The 25,387-nt window shown below is 35.0% G+C and overlaps 1 protein-coding gene across 1 annotated transcript in view; it reads right to left on the reverse strand.

Annotated features, from left to right (window-relative positions):
- Window positions 1–1,025: 1,025 nt before the first annotated feature.
- LOC138693255 (zinc finger protein ZFP2-like) overlaps window positions 1,026–25,387 on the reverse strand; it is a 29,355-nt gene continuing 4,993 nt past the window's right edge. The window contains exons 3-4 of the mRNA XM_069817091.1: window positions 18,234–18,316; window positions 1,026–8,208 (exon numbers count right to left, since the gene is read on the reverse strand). Coding sequence (XP_069673192.1) covers window positions 7,053–8,208; window positions 18,234–18,316 — 1,239 coding nt within the window. The 3' untranslated portion in view covers window positions 1,026–7,052. The remainder of the gene's footprint in view (window positions 8,209–18,233; window positions 18,317–25,387) is intronic.

Here is a 25,387-nt window from a genome sequence, read left to right on the forward strand (position 1 = left end):
AGATTGGTATCATACTAACGTTATCAAAATTTGTAAAATATTTAGGACACAAGAATAACTAAGTCATAGACTAAATAATATTCGGGCTTATACATTGCAACAAATACAGTATTGCGAATTGCAGCAAGAAAAAAAGAAAAAGACAAAATAATAACTAGTTACAGTGAAAAATTTAATATAATTAATAGAATTACAGATAAATGACATCATAATAACCCGTCCAGAACTGCTTTTTGCAGCAATAGCAGTTACCGTAGTATTCTATGCCAACAATGCCTAAAGGGTCAAGAGGCGATTGAGAGAAAATAAAACTTCAGTATCATTTCTAATTACTTACATTCTCGGTTAATGTGTTGACCTTAAAGTGAGCTATAAATCTGAGTGTCAGCTGCCGATAATAACAGCGTTAGTACTACCAACTTGGTAGCAAATATAATAATGTTATAATAATTTTTCATACAAAAAAAATAAAATATAGTACAGATTGTAACAAATAATTGAATATTGTAACAAAAAAGTGGTGATACGTACTTACTTAAAGATCACTTAAAATTGTACCAGATCCGTACAATTGTACCAAAAGTGGCAACATTGGCTCTACGTCCTACGAGTCCAGGCAGCACACGCACTTTCTAAAATATTTCTCAACAATTCAGTTTCCGCAGTTTCACCTTCAAATTATACACACACATATTCAGAAAATTGAACCGGGAATAAAATATTATTTATTTTCTTTTTTTAATTACATTCAGAAAATTGAACGGGGAATAAAATATTATTTACTTTTTTTTTTAATTCTCGCGAAGTTGTTAAAAATTAAACTTTAAAAATATATTAGTGTTACATTTAAAATAAATTATTCAAAAAACGATATTAGTGATTTGAAATAAAATTAAAATTCTTAAACTTTCAACTGGGGCCAAGATGAGAGCTCTGTGCGATTCATAGAACGGAAGTTATAAGCGTTTATTTATGTGTGTATGTGTATATATATATATATATATATATATATATATATATATATATATATAATTTTTGTTTTCGGCTGAAATAAAAATATACTGGGTTTCTTCTTTTACCCCCCGAAATGCAAACATTTTAGAATTGTTTAGAAACATCAAGGTCACAAGTCTGTTCTATTTGATATGGAATGCCTCACTAATTGCATTTGACACATAATCGAAGTACGGTATTAATATAAATATTTGTAATATTACTAATCGTATTTGACACACAACCAAATGTAAGTAAAATTACGGAATTTGGTGTTGGTGGAATTCTTTAATGAATCCTACAGTCACGTCTGTAATTTTGTCAGTAATGGCATTTGACGGGAAGCCGAATTCTCGTCATTGGAACTTTCTTCATTGTACCACCTAGTCACTGTAATTTTGTCACCTGGTGTTTTGGTCATTTCGACTTTTTGGTCACCCGATATGTTGGTTACCAGTACATATTTTCTTATAAATAATTTATTTTGACAAGTAAAATATCCATAGGTATACTGTATAAAATGTTATGTGATTAATGTTTCAAAACTGCCACCAAAACTGTGTCCGATGGTTCTGAGGTATGGGAGAACATCACCGTCTTCTTTATAATCAGGGTATCATTCTGCGATCTTACTAATAGTTCTGTGTTAATCCTTTAATTTCTTCTTTTCACGGGGTGGTGAGTGACCTTCGCAATAACCCTAAAGCTCCTAATACTTCGAGAGAATCGAAATTTCCCTTCGTGATGCTCCATCAATACAATAAATTTGATAATAACTAAACTAAGTAAGAACGTAACCTTACTCCTAAAATTTTTTTGCCAAATACTTAACTAACTATGCGTAACCATGGTAACAATCTTACAATAACATTTAAATCTCATTAAATGTTTTCAATACAACATTAATACAGTATTAACTGTAATCGGTGACGAGAAGATATAATGACGACATCTCCGGTGAAGAGAATTTTCTAGACCCGCATTTGACATATATTTAATAGAAGTTTTTGTGAAATTACGGAATTGGTGTTGGTGGAATTCTTTAACGAATCCTAGAGCCACGTTTTTAATTTTGTTACTAAACACATTAGACACATAATCATATGTGTTTATAGAAATGTTTGTAAAATTACGGAATTTGTTACCCTTCCTACATAATTTATTAATAAAGTACCCAAAGGTATTTTCTTTACTTCATTTTCTATTAATTGACTGCGTCTAAAACGTCGCTGGGTCCTCTGCACAAAAAGTTTCCATCCAATATCGTAATGCTACAACTACACCACTCTTCATTGCGCCCGCAAGACTGATTTGTTTCCGCTTTTTGTTTCCCATGACTCAAATGTTTTCGGAAGAAGCGAAAACATTTAAGCTACGAGTTTTTATAGTTTTGTAAGTTACGAGAGATAAAACGTTTGACAGACACCACTTTAAAAGGTTTCTCGCTTGTGCTGGCGTCCATGAAGTTTTAGGTCACAGGACTGCGAGAAACATACAACCGAAACCGCATTACAAAAATGTTTCTCGACAATATGCTCAAGAACACGAGAGACTTTCACAAGTTACACATTAAAAAAATACCACTGTGCAAGCCTTCAAGGCTTGTTAGGCTACCCGACCACGAGAAACAACAAACAGAAACCTCGCATCAGAAAAGTTTCTTATCGATATGTTTGAATACATGATTACATAAGCTAGACCTAGAAGTTAAACACTTTTGACAAACATCATATTTGAAAGGCTTCTCACTGTGGCCAGGCATTCATGTTTTTTTTATAATATATTTATTGCAGTTGAATGGCCATTTAGTTCATAATAACAGGTATTTACAAGTTGTGTTTTGCATATTAACCTATTGATTTTATCCTTTTTGTACATAGTTCACATTTTTTGTAGCACAATTTACACTCACGCGCTTCATTGGTTCGTGATATGCCGTATTCTTGCATTTCAGGTAGTGATACTCGTGGACTGCCAATCTTATTTAAATCCCGCCCAAATTCAACGTCGCAAATTTCTAGCGCAATAATTAACAATAGATCCCTATTAGAAACAACAACCACCAAATTTCTTGGCTTAAAAATCGATAATGTGTTAAATTGGAAAAATCATATTAAAGAAACTAGCCGTACCTGTGCGCTCCGCTACACCAGTTAGAAATAATATGAAGTAATTACATAATTAAAATAGGACGTTTGAACCAGGGAACATTCGTGTTTGATAGAAGGATAAATCGTTTAATATGTTACTTAATTTAAATTGCTCCCAAATAATTAAAATGCGATCATTTTGGTCCAGACACTCATTTGGTGCAATGACAATTCCTTTAACCTGTTTCTTAATTTTTATTACATGCAACCATAGTTTAATGAAGATTGACATCATTTAGATTTAATGTGTATATTTTATTTTACTTGTTATAGGTTTCCATTGAATTATGGTAATAACTTAATTTTAACCCTTGTTTTCTACGTATTCAGTAAATGGTGCTTGGCCCACTATGGTTCTGAACCCTTCAAATAACTTAAATTATATTATATAATATTACATATTATATTATTATATTATATTACTGTAATAACATTATAGCATTATGTCCATCTAGAGAAACTACACTTTCCAATGGTGAAATAATGATTAATTATACAAATCGGTTAATTTAGCTTCCGATATTACTTCATACAAACATATAAACATTCTCTGTAGGCTATCTTTCATAGCTTTCGATTGTTGCTGTCCAAGGCCCCTTATAGACGAAGTCATTTGTATTTTAATTCATTACACGGCCTTAGATGGCAGTTATTTTAATTTTAAAACTCATTTATCTCATTAAATATCAATCCTATCAAAATTTTTCAAGAAATAAAACTTATCGCAAATTATTTTTAAAGAAACTTCTGTTATGTAACATTTTTCACAAAAATCAGTAATGAGCGAGATATTTCGATTTAATTCAGGCCCTCTTATAACCCCCCTTTTAAATAATGTAATTTGAATGCCATATAGCCTAAAATGTAAGTTACAACGAACTTAATTTATATTCCAATTTTCATCGAAATCCGTTCAGCCATTATCGCGTGAAAAGGTAACAAACATACAGACAGACAGACATACAAACAAAAATTAAAAGAAAGCGATTTTCGGTTTCAGGGTGGTTAATTATATATGTTAGGACCAATTATTTTTGGAAAATCGAAAATTACCAGAAAAATTTCGGCTACAGATTTATTATTAATATAGATTACCCCCAAACTAAATTCAGCTTGTTTTGCTATTAGATCTATGCAAAAGATAGTAAATATCAATAGCTTAAAAAAAAAAAAAATACTCTGCATACTTCCATTCGATAATGAGTTTTGGAATAATATTCTGGGGAAATTCCACAGATAGTAACAGTATATTTCTATTACAAAAAAGAGTAATTACAATAATAGTAGGTGCCAAATCTAGGGAATCGTGTAGGACAATTTAAAAAAAACTACAAATAATGCCCATGGCTTGTCAGTATATATTTTCATTAATAATCTTCCTCGTATGTAATCGTGAAAACTTTCTAACTAATTCAACAGTTCATAGCATAAATACACGTCACAAAAATGACTTTCATACTCCATTGGCAAGTCTATCGTGCTATCAAAAAGGAGTGCGTTATATGGCAGTAACAATTTTTAATAGCCTCCCTATCGATATAAAAAATGAAACTCAAAACATAAGATTATTTAGGGCCAAATTATAGACGTACCTAATTTCTCACGTCTTCTATTCTGTAGGTGAATTCTTGACATTCAATAACACTTCATGAAATTGATACTAAAACTTTGTGTTGTACTAGTAGACTATATTGTAAATCTCGTCTGTATATATTTCATCTAGCTGTAAACAATGTATGAATACCATGGAATGTTAATAAATAGAATACAATACGTTCCAAATTCCAAAGTTTTCCTTTGTCCATTATCGATCTATCATGACCCCTGTGCTGTAGAATTCTGGTGGGATGACTTCTCTCTTAGCATTGTTAGCAGTTGTTCCGTTGCAATGGTCCTGGGCAGCATCATGTTCGTCTTTAGATCTTCAGTCAGGAAGTTCTCTCTTTCTAGTATATAGACGAGTCTCGATCGTGTGTACTTGGAGACTCCAACTCCTTTCTTTATGTATGTTGCTTTTACTTTTTCTGTTGTTTGTAGGATTGTAGTTGTTAGGTGGTCCCAGATTTTTCTATGCCGTTCGTTAGTAATGAAATTATCTTGACTTTAAGTAGTGCTGTTTCTAGGCTGAGAGATTTAATAAATTCTATATCATGCATCGCTATCACTGCTTGTGTTGCTTTTTCTGTTATGTTCTTTGTGTAGCATTTTGCGCTGGTTTGTATTGTTAAGCCTAAATATTTGTAGTCTGGTACAATTTTTAGTTTTCTATTCTTCATGACAATTTGTGCTGTTTCTGGTGATCTTCCGCCGTTTCTGAGTATCATCATTTCTGTCTTGTCCACATTTATCTCAAATATATTGTTACTGCACCATTCTACCACGATGTTTATTGTTTCTTGTAACTTTGTAAGGTCTTTAGACTCTACTACTATGTCGTCCGCATATGCATATGAGATTATTCCCCCTCTCCTAGTTAATCTTATTTCTTCCGCTGCCAGGATAAACAATAGGTGGCTTAGTGGGTCCCCTTGCAGTACTCCATTCATTTGGAGGATCGGTTCTGATGTTGAGTGGCCTTCTGATATTATTTCATTCTATATTAGTATTAGTATTTATTTATTTAACCTGGTAGAGATAAGGCCGTCAGGCCTTCTCTGCCCCTCTACCAGGGGATTACAACTATAATATGAAGAATAAAATTACAATTAATATTAAATTTACAATTACAATTACAATAAAAATTGAAGTACGACAAGATTACCTGATTAATGAAAGCTAGACATTTTATCATAGAAGTTAAGAAGAAAGAATATTTTTGTATTTACTGACTTACAAATTAAACCTACAATAACAAAATTCTATAGTGATGAAATTACCGGATATTGAAATATTTTATGACACATTAAGAGAACTATTTACAAAAAACCATGTCTGAATGAGTCTCAATTACTGACCAAGTGCCTAGTAAGTTTGCGTTTCAATCAATTTTATTTCGACAGTCCCTGATGCTAGCAGGTAAAGAATTCCAGAGTCTTGGCAGGGCTATTGAGAAAGAGGATGACTATGAGGATGTGCGAGGGACGGTATTGTTAGTATTGTTTCATGGCGAGAGCGTGTGTTCAGATTGTGGTGGGAAGAAAGGTAAGTGAAGCGAGACGACAGGTACAAAGGAATAGAAGAGTTCAAGATTTCGAAGAGAAGGAGAAGTGAATGTAAATTTCTTTTCTTATCTAGTTTAAACCAACCTATTGTTTCCAGGGATGGGGTAATATCATCATATTTACGAACATTGCTTACAAAACGTACACACAAATTATGAGCACGTTGAATCGCAACGTATATTAGTATCACGTTTATGATTTTTGTCCATATGTTGTTTTTGCCTAGAGTCTCTTCAAGTTTTTTTCTTTACTATCTCCCTATATATGAAGTCGAAAGCTTTGGTGAAGTCTATGAAAATCACACCGAACTCTTCCTTCTCTTCCAAGGCATCCCATACGTTCTTTAGTAATCCTTCTATTGCTTGTAGTGTTGATTTCCCTTTTCTGAAACCTAGTTGATTATCGGGCAGGTGTTCTATTATTTCAGTTATGTCGTTCGTGATTATTCTTGTAAACATTTTTAAGGGGGCATTTTCTATTCCTTTATATTTAGCAGAGTCGTTATGGTCTCCCGATCCTCTGATCATCACCTTTATTAACGATTGCCTCCATTACTCTGGTAAGGATGTCTCTAAACATTTATTACATAGTTTTGTCCAGAGTGGTGCCATTATTTGGGCTGTGTCTTTGATGTTCTCATTGTATGGGTGGTCAGGGCCTGCGGCTTTTCTTGTTTTTGGTATTGTGTATTGCGTTTTGAACCTCCTCTGGTTTTTTATGCCACTCGACTTCGAGAAAAACCACAAACTCATTTGATAGGTTTCTGTCCTGTGTGCAGGCGTTCGTGGGCTTTCAAGTTACTCGAATTAGAGAAATATTTACAGCAAACGTGACATTTGAAAGGCTTTTCGCCTGTGTGCAGGCGTTCATGGCCTTTTAGGTGACTTGACTGTGAGAAACACTTCCCACAAATATCACATTCGAAAGGTTTGTCGCCTGTGTGAAGGCGTTCATGGCATTTGAGACTACTCGAATGCGAAAAGAACTTCCCACAAATATCACATTTGAAAGGTTTCTCACCTGTGTGCAGGCGTGCATGGCTTTTTAGATTACTACAATCCCAGAAACACTTGCCACAAACATCACATTTGAAAGGTTTCTCGCCTGTGTGACGGCGTTCATGGACTTTAAGGTTACACGACTGCGAGAAACACTTTCCACAAACATTACATTCGAAAGATTTGTCGCCATTGTGAAGACGTTCGTGGCATTTTAGGCTAGTCAAATACGAGAAACACATCCCACACACATCGCATTTGAAAGGTTTCTCACCTGTGTGGAGACGTTCATGACTTTTTAAATTACTAAAATCCCAGAAACACTTACCACAAACATCACATTTGAAAAGTTTCTCACCTCTATGACGGCGTTCATGGGCTTTTAGCCTACAAGACTGCAAGAAACATTGACCACAAACATCACATTTGAAAGATTTGTCCCCTGCGTGAAGGCGTTCATGGAATTTTAGGCTACTCGAATGACAGAAACGCTTACCACAAACATCACATCGGAAAGGTTTCTCACTTCTATGCAAGACTTGATGACTTTTTAGACTACTCAACTTCGAGAGACACTTACCACAAACATCGCATTTGAAAGGTTTCTCACCTCTGTGCAAGAGGTGATGCCTTTTTAAGCAACTAGACTTCGAGAAACACTTACCACAAACATCGCACTTGAAAGGTTTCTTGTCTGCGTGCTTGAGTAAATGTCCGTTCAGTTTTGCCGAATTCGACGAACATATTTTAGACACTTCTAATTCCAACTGTTTCTCATCTTCACGAGACCACACAGGTTTTTCTGAGGAATCTGAATACTTGGGAATCTCGCACACAGTCTCAGTCTCTTCTTGTGCAATATCGTTCAATTCTGATGATACAGTCCTTTCATTGCTGGCTGCAATCCTGAGGAAAATATATAACCAGTCTATAAAATAGTCGCAACAAATACAAATAGGCTACATTCAATTACTGAATATTCAAACCTAAACAAATCTATTTCACCAGGAAGAAGATTACCATCAGATATATATCCTTTTGTATAATTAATAGGTAATGCTGGAAGTATCACAACTGTCTCAAGATTTTTAGCCTCAACGAATACAACAAATTTTATGCGAAAAACATCCCGTTTGTCAACTTAGTCAGCTGTTTCTTTCTTAAGAAATATTACTGTCCAAAGTCACCTGCTTGTTATGGTGACTTTGGATACAATAATAATTAAAAAAAAAACAGTACAAATAGGTTAAGATAGTTGATACTTGAAGGTCCTTGGAAGCAAAGGAAAATAAGTTTTGATCTTAAAATTACATTCTCAACATTAGCAACAGAAAAACAAGTGTATGTATTTTTATAAGCATTGTCATTAGTCGAAGAATATGCTAAGCATAAAAAACATTAACTTTTGCTATACGTTTTTGGACCAGAGCGTGATACTTCCTGCGATTGTTTCCAAATTCGATATTGAAAATATGCTATAACTTTTTCTGTGTCATATTCCAATTACATAAAACATATTTGTAGTTTCTTTATTTTGACACTTTAAATTTTGAAAAATTTGGTAGTGAAACATTATTGATTCGATTTGGTAGTAAGCATTATCATGACAAAATTTGTATTGGCATAATCTCTAACTTGGTGTTTGTTGTTTTGCAAATATTAAACTGAAAACAATGGTTTCGAAGTCCTGCAACAATGTAATTTACAATTAAGACTCTCAGTGATAAATCGCCCAACTAATAAAATTTGCAATTTGAGTTTATTGCTTTAAAGAGGTCCTCAAATTGTTCTTTTCGTAGCGCAAATCGGCCTAAGCATCATCCCCAGTTTTTCCATGAGAATTCAGCACAAGTTTCGTTAGTGCATCGTATTTCGCGCACTTTTACGAAGAGGTAAAGTGAAAATATAATTTTGTGAGCTTCGCCATCTGTTCATCTGTGTGCTGACCACCTCAATAATAAAAATATACAGGCCTGCTGAATAAAATTTGTTTCTGCACTACGGTGATAAGAATACTGGCACTGAACGGCTAGAAGATGATAAATTGGTCCACTGAGCGAACTATAATGAGGCAAAACAAACGACACTGAAATGTTATTTGATTGAGTTTGTATAGTATGTGTTCAAAATGTGTACCATAACATTTCTGAAGATTATTCAACAATAGTTGCTGTAAGGACACAATAAATGGCGTTATCTTCTTGTGTAATTCGAGAATATTTGTAGGTGGGTCATCTGTCTTGAAAATTCACTCTTTCAACATGCCCCATGTGAAGGAATCTGGAACCGTGATATCCGGGGAGCAGGAAGACTGGGGGAATGGAGTTCCACGAGAAATTAGGCGATCTCCTAACTGCGTTGGAGAAGGGAGAATGATTCTTCTTCGTAAAGAAGAAGGACTCAAGGTCAACAAAGCTTGGCACCTGGCCCTGAGAAGCACAGACACCAAACCCTTTCTCTGACAATTGGACACTATGACAGCCAATCAGAACACCGAAGCCACTGGTGCGGACCGCGGCGACAACGACAAGCCACAACCCTCCCACATCTAAAATATTGACGTTCTACAAGTCTCAGTACCAGTTGTTCTTGATACAGCAGATCTCTCTGCTCATGTGTACCATGTCACTGAAGATGTCCACTGGATAGTGGACGAAACGTTTGGTTGTATTACCGACACACCACGGCCTTCTAGCCCGGAAAATTCCAATTCTAATGACGGCAGCCGTGAAAGCCTACATTCTAAGATACTAAGATGTTATCACTTCACTTACTAAATCTTTATACGAACATTCCTATACAAGAAACCACAGACATAATTAAGATTAAATTAATTGATAATCAAATACTAATAGATGAAACAGAACAAATAATAACCCTTGTCAACACAGTCACAAAACAAAATTACTTCACATGCAATGATAAATTGTACAAACAAAATAAAGGTTTAGGAATATTAGCCGAGCTCTTTTTTCAAGATATAGAAGATAAAGAAATTTATAAAATCATACAGAATAATAATATAATAATGTATAACCAATATGTAGACGACACTTCGATAACATACAATGATATTACTACAGATAACAAAATTACATATATATTCAATCAATTACACAATAGCTTGAAATTCACCATTGAACTAGAGAAGAACAATTCAATAAGATTTTTTAGATATCAGAATCACCGAACATAATCACCGTACATTAACTTATAACCAGGGCACACCGATCACTGCATACCTGTAAATTCTGCTCATAAAGTTAGAAGATTTAATTACTTAACTGATAGAATGATAAACATTCCATCAAACAAAAATAAATATAAAAAGGAAACAAAAAAATAATTATAGACACTACATTAGAGAATGGATACAACAGAACAGACATTAAAAAGCTAATACGTAAAGAAAAGCAAAATTAAAACCAAAAAGTACCTTAATGGACCATAAAAATCAGCAGATAAAAGTTGATGGATCAATAACATTTAATAAATACATTTCTAACAAATTGCACAACTTAAAAAAAAAAGACAACATACACATAGCTCATAAAACCAATAATAAATTAAATAATATAATCTACAATAAATTACACAACGCAGATATGTTACATAGTAATGGAATTTATGGTATAGAATACATCCCATGTAACCAAAAATATAGGACAGAGTAGAAGGAACTTAAAACAAAGATATAGAAAACAAACAATAGACTTCAAATATAATCACAAAAAATCCAGTTATGCAAAACACTTGATAGAAACCGGACTTAGTGTAGGCAATATGAAAGATACGTTAATGATTTTGAAACATAATCTATACTAATAATAAAACTGTAGCCAAAATTTTTCTGGTAAATTTCGATTTTCCAAAAATAATTGGTCCTAAGATGTATAATTAACCATCCTGAAACCGAAAATCGCTTTTTTGAAATTTTTGTTTGTATGTCTGTCTGTATGTTTGTTACCTTTTAACGCGATAATGGCTGAATGGATTTCGATGAAAATTGGAATATAAATTAAGTTCGATGTAACTTAGATTTTAGGCTATATGGCATTCAAAATACGTTATTTAAAAGGGGGGTTATAAGGGGACCTGAATTAAATAAATCGAAATATCTCGCTTATTATTGACTTTTGTGAAAAATGTTACATGATAAAAGTTTCTTTAAAACTGATTTCTGATAGGTTTTATTCTTTGAAAAAGTTTGATAGGACTGATATTTAATGAGATAAATGAGTTTTAAAATTAAAATAACTGCCATCTAAGGTGGTGTATTGAAATAAAAAACAAATGACTTCGTCTATAAGGGGCCTTGGACACAACAATCGAAAGCTATGAAACATAGCCTACAGACAATGTTTCTGTGTTTGTATGAAGTAATATCGGAAGAAAAATTAACCGATTTGTATAATTAATTATTATTTCATCATTGGAAAATGTAGTGTCGCTGGACGGACATAATGCTATAATGTTATTACAGTAACTTGTGAGTGAATTGAGGACAGGTAAGATTAAAATAGCTTCTTATGCACAGAAAACTTGATAGGTTATTCTGTACATTCATTTCCTGTATTTCTTAAAATAATGTTTATGAACACATTCATTTTTATCTCAGAGAATTAACGAACAACGAAAGTGTATTGATTTAGTATGCAGTAATAGTACGTTAGCTTAGCAATCCATAATTTTATAATTCAAATTTTGACTATGCTCAATTGAATCGTGTTAAAATACATAAAATATATATGCAATAAATGCAATGCAAAAAAATTGGGTACTGAGCCAAGCAGATTATGTTGCGCTGTTGTAAAAGCTGTTCCTCCTGAGATTCAAGAGCTCCCACAACAAATTAGAAACTTTCTAATTCGAGTACATCCGTTATCAACACACTTTTTACATAATATAATATAGTATAATATAATATAATATAATATAATATAATATAATATAATATAATATAATATAATATAAACATAATAATAAATCTGTTGCCAAAATTTTTCTGCTCATTTTCGCTTTTCCAAAAATAATTGGTAATAACAATTAAGAAACATGTTAAAGGAATTGTCATTGCACCAAATGAGTGGTCTCTGGATCAAAATGATCGCATTTTAATATTTTAAATACAATTTAAATTAAGTAACATATTAAACGATTTATTTTTCTATCAAACACGAATGTTCCCTGGATCAAATGTACTAATTTAATTATGTAATTACTTTATATTTATTTCTAACGGGTGCAGCGGAGCACAAGGGTACGACTAGTATCAATAATAAATCCATAAACAATGCAGGAGAGTCTTATACAAATAGATTCTACCAATAAGAAAAGCAGATACTCAATGAAAACCTAATTCATACAAACAATCCATTATACCACATTCATATTGATACGTAAAATAGTCCCTTGCATATCATTACGCATCACTTGTACATGCAAAATTCTGCTTTCTCGTTCAGTCTAACCAGGGCCAACACACGGGATACATACAGAATACACACTACTTGACACATAAGTATACGCATTAAACAAATTTCCACTCTGCATTTTAGACTTTTCAAACTTTCTTTTAATTATTAATAATTCCATGCTATTTGATTCATATATTTGTCAACGAAATACGTCGTAACTACCTACACAAACGACAGCAAGGCAGTTAGTTAAACCACAGTACTACATAACTACATTTCACTTCATCGTTCGACATATATCTTTACATTCATATGGATTATAATTGTGATTGATATTCACACATTCTTTTTGTATAATAACTTTGTGAAACAAACATGTGAGCCATATACATCGTAACATCTATGTATATGTGAAATAGATAGTTAAAGCCACATGTCTTGTAACATATGTACATTGATTACAATTGTCAATACATATCATGTCTTATTTCGTAATTTTACAGATTAAAGTCAGTATACTCACTGTCAAAAATTTGAAGACTTGTTAACGCAATATACAATACATTCAGTGTAACTAATCACATTAATATAAAACGCAAGGTGTAAAATTAAAATTATTTACAGATTATACAAATAACATTGTTTTAACCTGTTTGCACCATATTTTTAACTTGTTTTATATGTATTTTAATCAATGTAATTTTAATTTTGACACTTTATAACTATATATACTAGTAAGTATATTTGCTCATTTAATCTTTTGCACGCACTACTGTATATGGATGTCATATGATATCTAAATTCGTTTCATTTGTCTGAAGATGCCAGACTTCAGGCGAAAACGTTAAATAAAAAAAAAAAACAACAAATGTATGTAATGTAAACTATGTTACAGATTACATTAAATTGATGTCACATGACTAACTCGTAACATTTTTCAGTAAAAAAATGAAAATAATACTTGTTTCACTTCCTAAAGATATCAGAAACACTTTATATATATATATATATATATATACAGTGTGTTTAAAAATACATGGCATAATTTCAGGTATGTATTTCCCACATGTAGACAATCAAAATAGTTCATTACAACATGTGTCCGGGAATGCTTCATTTCCGAGTTATGGCCTTCACAACATTGAAATTCACAGGAACGTTTTTCTTTCCGCAGGTCGTTGTCATTACAGAAGATGTTCAAAATGTTCACCTCCTGCTTGAATACAGACCTCACATCGATGTCTCATTGACCTGCGAACACGATCCCAAACTCCAGGAGTATTGCGTATGTCCTCAGAACATGCCACAATTCCATTCCAAAGGGATTCCAAATCAGGCACCGGAGACGAATAAACCAATGATTTTATATGCCCCTCAAGTAGATATCGAGAGGGTTCAGATCAGGTGAGCGTGGAGGCCAAGCAATTGGGCCACCTCTACCTATCCATCGATCAGGAAACCTTCGATCCAAGTACCGGCGAGCCGTACGACTGAAGTGTGCAGGAGCGCCATCATGCAAGAAATGAACGTGTTGACGATTGATCAGTGGAGTGTCTTCTAAAACATGAGGTTTGGTGTTTTCCAGGAAGTTTGTGTACGCCTGCCCCATAAGTCTGTTTACAAGTACATGGGGTCCAAGTAATCGATCACCAATGATACCGGCCCACATGTTGAGGGAGAACCGCACCTGTTGATGAGATGGAACAGTTGCACGTGGGTTTTCATACGCCCATACATGCTGATTGTGGAAATTTGTTGTAAAGGCCATAACTCGGAAATAAAGCATTTCCGGACACATGTTGTAATGAACTATTTTGATTGTCTACATGTGGGAAATACATACCTGAAATTATGCCCCGTATTTTTTAAACACCCTGTATATATAAAGTGTTTCTGATATCTTTAGGAAGTGAAACAAGTATTATATATATATATATATATATATATATATATATATATATAAACAAACAAGTATTATTATATATGTAAACAAAAACAAATATATGAACAAAAAAGGTAAATGTATTTAACTCCTTTCCTCTGAGCTCGCTATATGCGAAAATATATTGGAGAGCAACAAACTTAATGGCTTTATTGTCAAGAACTCAGCATTAGCTAATAACAACACCAACATGTTTCCTGTGTGAGTGGGACAGTAGGGCTACGTCTACGCACAGGAAGAGAAAACAATGCCAAAAGAAAAAGAAATCAACACCTAGTGAAAAGAGCACTGTTCAAGTACCCTTGTATAGTGGTGTGGAAGTGAAGGGCTTATCGATGGCTTTAACTATACCAGAACAGATCGAATGGACGAATGAACGAGTAAATAAATAAATAGGGAAATTACTGTTAGATAATGAATTTGTAAATGTGATGAATGCTTGGATAAAAATGCTTGGAATGGATTCAAAATGATAATCGATAATTTCCTGGGGAATTACAAAGCCCCAAATTATAAAGGAAATGTAAAAAATAAGTTGGAGATTTTAAAGTTCTGGGCCGCAATATTAGCGTAAAGGTTCACTTCTTGCATGCCTATCTAGATTATTTTCCTGAAAATCTAAGCGTTTTTAGTGAAGGACATGGAGAAAGGTTTCAGCAGGACATTAAGCAAATGAAAACTAGATACCAAAGGAAATGGAGTGTAAATATGATGACTGATTATAGAGATATATTATGCGAAATTTAATCGTTAGATGACAGGAGCGTTCCATGCAGCACAGTATATTGTAAGGCTATATACTACAGCTGATTACGTTCTCTGGCTTGTTGGTTTTCTGTGCGTCACGAAATTATATTTATAATTATTTTTTGTAATATAGTATAATTTAATATAATTCATTATCTTCTTACCTCATATCTTAATTTAATTTAGAATAAATAACAGCATAAATGTGTATAATATTAAGTGAGTTCCTTTAAGAGATGGATGAGGAAATCTGAAGTATGCAGAATATAGATAAGAGTAAAATGAAGGTTCATTAACCTAAACGAGAACTTTGAAAGCGAGGTGGACCAAAACATAAAGGAACTTGTCGAAGATGAATACTGCCTTTATTCATTCGTATTGAAGAAATATGCGAAAAACAGGATATGCAGCCACCAATGGTTCAATGAACTTAAAAAACATTTATATGGTTAAGTACTCTTTGTCCCTTGTGGCAGCTCATGGATGATGAGAAGATTTCTGAATTTCAATATAGGGGACAGACTATTGGGCTTGAATTCCTCGTATTTCTGTAACTGCAGGAAGATCAAGTGCAATTTTTAATAGGAAGAAATATGATCCCAATAGTCTCACGACTATTTCTGGGTTTTGTAGGTTAAGGACATGCAGTTTTCAATATGTAGGATGATTTTGATAATTTGAAGTTAAAACATGGTTTCAATAAATTAGTCTACATTAAAGGCATTATTCACGAATTGGATTTTTGGAGTCAAGGTTCCCCTACTATATTATTTATACATATTACATATTTTTCACTATGGATTATTCCAGACAGTCAACATCCCAGTTAATCGAGAGTTCACTGTACAATTAGTAACATTCAAGTATAGAATGTAGGAGTAAACTCCGGAAACTCATACAAGTACTCAATATAAGCTAACATACCTTGCTGTCGAGGTTGCATATGTTTTCGTTACAATAATTTTTTATTGCCTTCTCCCAAAATGAAACTATAGCCAGCAATTCCTTAGAAGAAGTTCTTTTTGTTTAATAGCTAAAATTTTGGGTGCTATTTAATTAGTTATACTTTTTTAAGGTTCAATAATCATGATTTTAAAATCAAATGTAGGAAACAGAAAATGGGTAGGTAAATTCTCATTTTTAAATAGAACTATAAATGATTGGAATGACCTACCTGCAGCAGTCTTTGAGGGCTGTCCTTCCTTAAGGAGATTCAAGAATAACTTAAAAAGTTGTGTATAAAGTGCAAATTAAAATTAAGGTGACATTTAACATTTAATTTCTCTAAGTTGACATGTATTTATTTAGCCTGACGAGTTACTCCCTTACTTTGAATTGTAAATTATTTAAAAATAGCGTGTAAGACTAGAAATGTTTAACTTAAATGCAGTTCTGTTTATAAGTATGCATAAGGGTGTAATTATCTGTCTTATATGAACTGTTGTATCAGTGAAGCGAGGTGAGTCAGTGAAGTTATGGTTTTACAGTGCAGTGAATAGTTCCGATCAGTGATAATTTATAGCATCAGTGAAATGTGTTCTATAGTGTCAATGAAATGTATTATAGAGTGTCAGTGAAATGTGTTATAGAGTGTCAGTGAAATGCGTCATAGTGCCACTACAGTGAGTGTGATGAGGGTAAAGTGAAAGACTATTGAAACTTATGTAGGGCCTATACATATGTAATTACTGTGTTAAATTGTATTGTGTATTTTTATTGCATTGTGTATATAATTGTATTGTGTATTGTAATTTTATTGTGTATTGTTTATATTTTGTATTCCATTGCCACCGGATGCTTGCCCACTTGCAGTGTAAATAAATACATACTGTACACACAAAGCATATATTCAGATGGAAATAAAGATGCATCACCCAATATTGGGGAAACCACGAGACTTCAAGTCGTTTCTTAATAATGATGGATGTTTGAAAGATCTCTCTGCTTCATTTCAGCAACTCGTGAAACTATCACATAAACCCCATGGACAATTTTGTGTTGGGAAGTGTGAAATCAATGGGATTTAATTAAAAATGTAAAAATAAGTCTGCAATGGAGGCTTCAAATTACTTGAAAATGATTTGTTTTATATATAAAACGTGCTGTCTGTTGTAAATCAGAATATTCGAAGAACAAGCAATATCTTGTCAAAGTGACACTAAGCGACAATGGCATCGATGCAGCAGCATGTGAATGTGTGGCGGGAGCAGGTCTGAGCTAGCTGTAAGCATTTTTCAGAAATTGATTGCAGGCAAAAATCTTTCCGTGGTTTTTACATAGAGGAACACAACAATTTGGAATATAAAACTGTTTTTTAGAGCATTCCATATACCAATACACTATGTAAATCCACAATGTTTACATACTAGAAAACAAATGCACATGCAAAACACATTCCTCAAAGTAGTTGTATTGGGTTATTTTACGACGCTGTATCAACATCTAGGTTATTTAGCGTCTGAATGATATGAATGAAGGTGATAATGCCGGTGAAATGAGTCCAGGGTCCAGCACAGAAAGTTACCCAGCATTTGCTCATATTGGGTTGAGGGAAAACCCCGGAAAAAACCTCAACCAGGTAACTTGCCCCGACCGGGATTCGAACCCGGGCCACCTGGTTTGGCGGCCAGACGCACTGACCGTTACTCCACAGGTGTGGACTCCTCACAGTACACGCTCAATATCTATTCATGCTAGTTCAGGGTATCCCTATTGCTCGATGATTCAGAGAGACAGCTCTTCTAAAGATGCTTCTAAACACACAAGAAAACGGAAATTTCAAACACAATGAACTCTCTGCGTGAAAATTCGCACACCACACTCACCTTTCGGTCAAAACCTCGTTGTCCTTTGCTGTTCCTTCCACCCTTGGCTCCTTCTTCACTGTAACCAAGTCAGTCTGCTCTTCCTAATAATACAGAGCAAATAAAACACAAATATAGCACAATTTACATAACAAAAGCGCAATGATTTTAGATGCCACAGAAATGCATTTAAGTCATATTAGGCGTAGTAGAATTTTAGTTAACACAAGACAATTCTTGGGGCAGATTTTTCATGAGCTACTTCTTTTCGTTATACAACAGCGTTTTTCAACCTTTTTCAACATGTGGCACAATGGGTGAGTGTCGACTGCGCGCGAAAGGGTCAAATTTTTCCCAAATGCGCGCGAGCAACTGAAGTGTAAACAAGTCAACTGCGCACGAGTGGGTGTACCATAAATACGTCAACGCTTGCGAGTATTTCTCATGTGACAGAAGTGTAACAGTAGTAGTAGTAAATAATGTTGGTCATTTGTTTCGAGAATAGTTGCGGCTATAGGGATGGTAGCACTGTTAATGACTATCGATTGTTCCAATGCATGCCGTGTATACAATGATGTACTCCTTTTGTGTGTCTCTTAGATCGGAAAGGTTAGAGGAGGGATTGAAGCCAAAAAGCACGCTTTGCCCCATATTGCGATCACCTAGATTACGATGCCTTGTATGAGAGGAAAGAAGGTAGGCGTGGCAATGAAACACAACATATAACCTTTGAAGCAGTTTTAATTAAAAACTAAATTTGGCAATGCAATGCAATAATGCTATTATATACACAAAAACATGTGATGATAACCAAGAAGCATTTGCCATTGCAACATTACTAGGTAACCCATAAAATATAATAGCTACTATATCTACTCCCAACTCACTGAACTTTTCGATAGCATGTGTAATAATAATACGTGGTACAGTCATTAAGTTCTGATACTGACGCCTGAAGGGTAGGCACCCACAAGAATCTGTATGTCTCAGAAGATGCCGCGCGATACGGTGTACACTTAAACAGATCGACATCCTCCCTCAATGTAGTCGCTGTTGGCCACTATGCACGTCTGCCAACGTTGGTGTAGCTGCTGGAAGCACTGCTGAAAGATGTTGGCAGGAAGATGCCGTATGGCTTCTCTTGTGGCAGTCATGACCTTTTCGGCCGCATAAAAATTACGCCCACGTAGGATTGATTTCATGAGGGGAAAGAGAAAAAAAATCGCATGGTGGGAGATCAGGTGAGTACAGAGGATGTGGCAAAACAGCGACCTGTTGCCTCGCAAGTTCCTCTTGGACAAGGATGGAGCGATGTGCAGGGGCGTTGTCGTGTAGCAACAGCCAATTCTTCCTATGCCAAAGCTCAGGACGCTTACGACGAATTGAATTGCGTAAACGGCCAAGAATCTCTTTGTAGAGGATCTTGTCTACAGTTTCACCTTGTGGGATGAATTCTATGTGAACAATTCCATTTGAATAAAAAAAAAAAACTGTTAAAGCATCACCTTGCCTTTTGACCTGTCTTGTTGCGGATTTTTCTGTTGTGAAAATAATGGCGTTTTCCAGGTGGTGGATTGTCGCTTCAGTTGCGGATCGTAAAGGAAACACCATGTTTCGTCTCCAGTTATGATCGGTTATAGCAGTTTCGCCTAATTTCTGACAGAACGTGACATTTGCCCGTTACTCAAACTGCAACGTACTCGAGTTCCGACGCGCGCATTCAAATCACCGTCACAACAATGACCGTAGTTCTGCTTACACTATATGCAAGTAACTGTATAATGCTGGGACGAGAGACTAACTGACAAGGTACCATATCATGGCGCCACCTATCCGTTCTAGTGCACCACACCACCACTATGCCCTCAGTCTCAGAACTTAATGAATGTACCATGTATTGGCTCGTTAATTACCAAAGAGACAATGAATAAAAAAATATCCATATGGAATTTTCCATGACACATTAACACAAGTACGCAAAACAACACATGACAATTTTGCTGTTGGCAAACTGTCATCTTCAATTTCTGTTCCTATATCAACATATCTAATTACTTTAACCCATCAAACTCTATATGTTCACTTAGACTCATATCATCTATTGAAATAAAAACACAAGGAACAATGCCTCTTAAATTTCATTTCAATAGCACAAAAACACTCTAGACTGAAACATATTCACAGTGAACTTTCATGTACCACGCTTGTATTGTCCGTGGACTTGATAAAGCATTGTTGAAGGTAAACCTAACATATTAATAAGCTTTAGGCGAGTAATTAATAAAGTAAAATTAATGAAAATGAACGCAATTCAACATCATACACATTACTTGCATTACTTTGATTTTCATGTTCCTGAACTGCTCTCTTCACAAGACTGTAAGGACCAGGTAGTAAATTTATTTCCAAGATGTATATGGCATTTTCTGTTAGAAGTTTCCTCTCCAATAGATAATCAATTAAGCTTATTTCAGTATTACTTTTAATTGTATTATTCTGCCTCCTCATTTCTGTTGCAACACTTCAATTTCTTTCTTAGCAGTAATTAAACTTTCATTACTTCCGTTTAATTTATGTTCTTACATTCTTTTACAAGGCGTGAAGTCAGTGTTATTCAACACATCATTGTCACAATTATCTGAGAAATGCACTGTTTGCTCCAAATGTGTATTGTGTTCTAATGACTCATTAGAATCATCCCTACTTGTACTAGGTGTTTCTTCCATTGTATTGGTTGAATGTGCACAATATTTTGCAGGTTTTCGAGACTACTTTGCAAGTATTTAGGAAATGACAGAAACACTGAGGGAATTACTCCATCTCACAGTCTTCGAGTTTGTCCTGTGTAATCCATGTCTCCAGAACGAAAATGCTGGGAGCAGACTGCTGAATATTTCGTTCGCTGCCATCCTTCTCTTCTTACTGCCTAATCCATGCTTTCCTTAAATTTATTTTGACGTTTCATTTGGAAATCTGGAAATTAAATTGGGAATAACCAAATTAAATTACATTCAATATATTTATACATTTTCTCTTAGGCCACCACTTTCAAAGAGGTTATGTAGCCCTATTGTTATTTCAGTTGTTAGCTCAGAGTATAATTGTATGAACCCTGACAGTTTCGGAATTTATCCTAGAATACACATAATAATTTTAAAATATTAGCAACTAAACCTAATTTAAAGCTAAAAATCTGGCAATGGGTTGCAATATTCGTTACAATTTACAATAGTGGCATTTTACTCACCTATGTAAAGATATCTTTTGCGCCTCTTGAGTCTTTCTCGTGTAGTGTATTTGAAATTACGTCCCCAAAACGACATAGTGGTTCATCATTTTACTTTTTTTTTTTTCACTACAAAATATGAGAAAATTTCGAATACATAACAACTTTCTGAAATCACAGATTCATAAGCTCAGCTCAACTTCAGGTGTTGAGTGATCAGTGATCACAATATGGCACAGGCACTGCTTCCCTTGCCGCACTACCCCCCCTGACGAGGCTTCAGTGCCACCTGTGGTTAAAGATACGGCATTGCTGATCTTTTTACTATATATCTGTGGTTTCTATAGAGCAATGGATTCTAACGCTTCTCTGCAAATTAGGAAAAGTCAAAGAGGACGACGTTTCGCTTAAGTTTACAATACCGGAGCGGGCATATGGTAATTGCTGTTTACATATGCCACTTTTGAATTACTCTTACATCTCGTAAGCATTACTGGTCACTCTGATACTTTTATCTATGTCATGCACTATGTTGGTTTTTGACGGTTCAGGAATAATATAGAAGGGTTCTGGCAAAGGTATCTTGGGGGGCAGTGGGGAGATATAAGTCTCCAGCTGTATCGTAAATGCAATGAACATCATCTTTGCGGGTAGAGGAAGCACTGACACACAAATATATATAATGTCATTTTAGTGCTCACCTTATGTCTAATTCGCATCTTCATTTGCACTTTTGAATTGTCAATGTAATGTTTTGAAGCAATAAAACACTATTAACATTAACCTATACGGAGTTAGTTAGTGGGGTTTAAAAAAGGGCGCGTCAGCTACTATGGCTATTTGCGCCCTTATCTAAAATCTTTCACTAAACACAAACACAATACAATAACCAGAATGCTTAAAAGAACTAAAAGCGTTGTCACGGTTAAAACGAGGCAAACAAATGCAGTTTCAACAAGGTGAAGCATAAAATCCATAAAAGTGAGTTCTTAGATCCTGTGTAGTATTTAAAAAGAAACAACAAAACAATAAAACAAATTCCACCAGAGATAAATTATCTAGTGCATTTATAAAATGTCCGGATGTGAAAGGTCCGAATGTGAAAGGTCCGAATGTCAAATTTGTTAAAGTCGTACACTAAAAAATGTAACCTCTGGATGTAAAGAGTCTGGAGGATAGGTAAAACAGGTCATTAAAAGCTACATCACCGTGTCAAGTCCTGTATTCGATAAAAATCTCAGAACTGCACTTGTACAATTAAAATCATTTCCACGTAGGAGATGGCCATGCATCAGATGACAGTGGCCAATCCTCAACCGGGTGAGTAAAACTTCTTCATGTCGTGACGCTCTTGTGGACGAATCCCAAACGCGAACAGTATTCTTTATTCTTCATAATTTATTTCCCTCTTGTGCAGACCATACGCCTTCCCATTGCCACCATAATGTATGTTTCAAATAATTTTTAATATCTTGCCACCTCTCACGCATCTATACGGATATCTTTCGTAGAATTGAAGTTATAGATGTTTCACTGCCCACTGTTTACTGTTGATTTCACTCAATGCTGGTTAACTCTGTCGTGTTAAGGGAACGTCTACTTAAACCCTGTTTTCGATACACTGAATTAAGATCGTTGTTGATGCCATGTAGCGTGGAGTTTCTATTAATGAAAGTGTATTTACGTTTGAGATTTAGAGGTTGTTCTTTCAACTTGACTTTGTAGCATAGTGATTAAGTTACTAGTCTGTCGCGTTGGAGGTTCGAGGATCGAATCCTGCTTACGAGAGGTAAGCAATTTAAAAATATTATATGCATTGTAGTCAGTTTAATGTAGGTTATATATAAGTAATGTGTGAAATAAGTGACATCGTGAGTGATATAAGATATAAAATAGATGATAAGATATGACAGAAAAGGAGGAGAAAGAGAAGAGAATGAGAGTAAGAGAAGAGAACAGGAGTGTAATTTCCTTTATATTTCCGAGTAAATAATGACGTCAGGAGTAGCGGTATTGGAAATATTCGTTGCTCCGGTATTGTGCACTTGTTCCCATTTTTTTATATGGTATTTTCAAGTTCTGTTGTAAATTTTTCCACCAATTCTTCACAATTCATGTATCCAATAATGATCAGTATTTTCAATTAGTTTTTTCTTATTGGCCAAACAAACAACAGTCACGTACGAGAAGGTGTCGACTGAAATCGTAAATGCCTGTGATAATACAGTGTGTTCGCTTCCCCCTGCGGCCGGGCGATGAACAGCAAGCACGCAGAGCAGCAATAATATAGCCTACCAACATGCTGCCACCCGTGCTTAAGAATCACTCAACATTTGTCCATCATTTTGCGGTCAGCAGGCTTAATTGCGTTCTGTTTCAACAGTCAGTTTGCTTTACTGAAGTCCTTTAAAAAAACGCTCAAGGCCACGTGTGGTGGTTTCTGTGAGCAGCCAGAACTTCAGTGTGTGAATGTAAATTTTATCAGAAGATGTCAAAAATGAATCAATGCAGAAGGACACCACTTTCAGCATCTTTTGTAACAAGGTTAGTACTCAAGTGATAACAATAAATGAGTAGGATAAGCTTGAGGATTGATACACGTCGCTAACTAATGCTCTGCACTTGCTGGCTGGCCGCAGGGGGAAGCGAACACACTGTGTTAATATTAAGTTTGAACTGTCAGTAACTGTGGCTGAGCTTGAACTAGCCATCATCATGTATAGTAGGTTGTAGATTTCATTTCACACAGGCTTTGTGGCGAAAAATTCAAACTTTAGGGCTGCCTTCCGAATATAAACAAAACAGTACTGATACCGGTAAATGGTTGCACTAGGTGTTCGGTTTAACTTTGCTCTCTCCCGAGGAAGTAGGAGATGCATTTGTAGAAGATTTAATTAGCATAAAACCCAACAATCCTAATGTTACAAGTTATGCAGATTATTTAACAACAAGTTTCATAGATTCTGATTCTGCATTTACTACAGAAATTTGGGCTTCTGACGCCATCAGAACAGAAAGAAAAACCAATGCTTATGAGGCATTCCATAGGGATTTCGGACTTAACTTTAACGGTGCACATCCACATATATACAACTTTCTTGATGTTATCATTCAAAAGCAGACAAGCACTTACATAAAAATGAATGATACATGTACTTACAAATCTACATCTGCCTACGAAAAGTGTAGGCAGTACATAGAGAAATTAATTTTTCAAATACGGGCAAGGAATTATCTCACGATTGCATTTCCTAAAGAGTGCCTGTTATTATTACAAGAAAGCTATGTACGAGGGTCGTACTGAAAGTCACGGACAACTCATTATTATAAATCTTAATTTTTATTTTTTAGACAAACCAAGTGTATCACCTTAATCTATAGACTTTTCTATCACTTTTCAACATAGACTCCATTTCTTTACATACATTTTTCCCACCGTTATGTAAGTCCGAAAATTTCCTTGGGGTAGAAGTCTATTCCAGCTTCCTGAAGACATTGACGTAGCGTTGGCCTCCCAGCTGTTCCTTTAGACAACTGAAAAGATGGTAGTAGGAGGGGCCAAGCCGAGACTCTAGGGAGGATGCAGAAGAGTTTCCCACCCAACTGTCCTGATTTTCTCCATGATGACACGAGCAATGTGAGGCTGCGCGTTATCGTGTTGCAGGATTATCTTCTTTTCAGGTCGTTTCTCGCGCAATGCACGACAGAGCTTCAAAAGTGTTTGGATATAGCGGACAGCATTTATGGTCTCTCCAGGTTCAGGAAATTCAACCAGAATGCATCCCAGAACTCATCAACTCTTTCCTTGTTGCGTTCCGTGAAAGCAGTTCGAGGACGACCACTATCAAGCTCATCTTGGATGCTCTTGTTGCCGTCTTTGAAATGTTTCGCCCATCTTCTAACACTGCTGGCGCCCATGCACACATCTCCGTAGGCATACTGAAGCCTG

This window comes from Periplaneta americana, chromosome 17 (assembly GCF_040183065.1).
Source record: "Periplaneta americana isolate PAMFEO1 chromosome 17, P.americana_PAMFEO1_priV1, whole genome shotgun sequence".
Lineage (NCBI taxonomy): Eukaryota > Metazoa > Arthropoda > Insecta > Blattodea > Blattidae > Periplaneta > Periplaneta americana.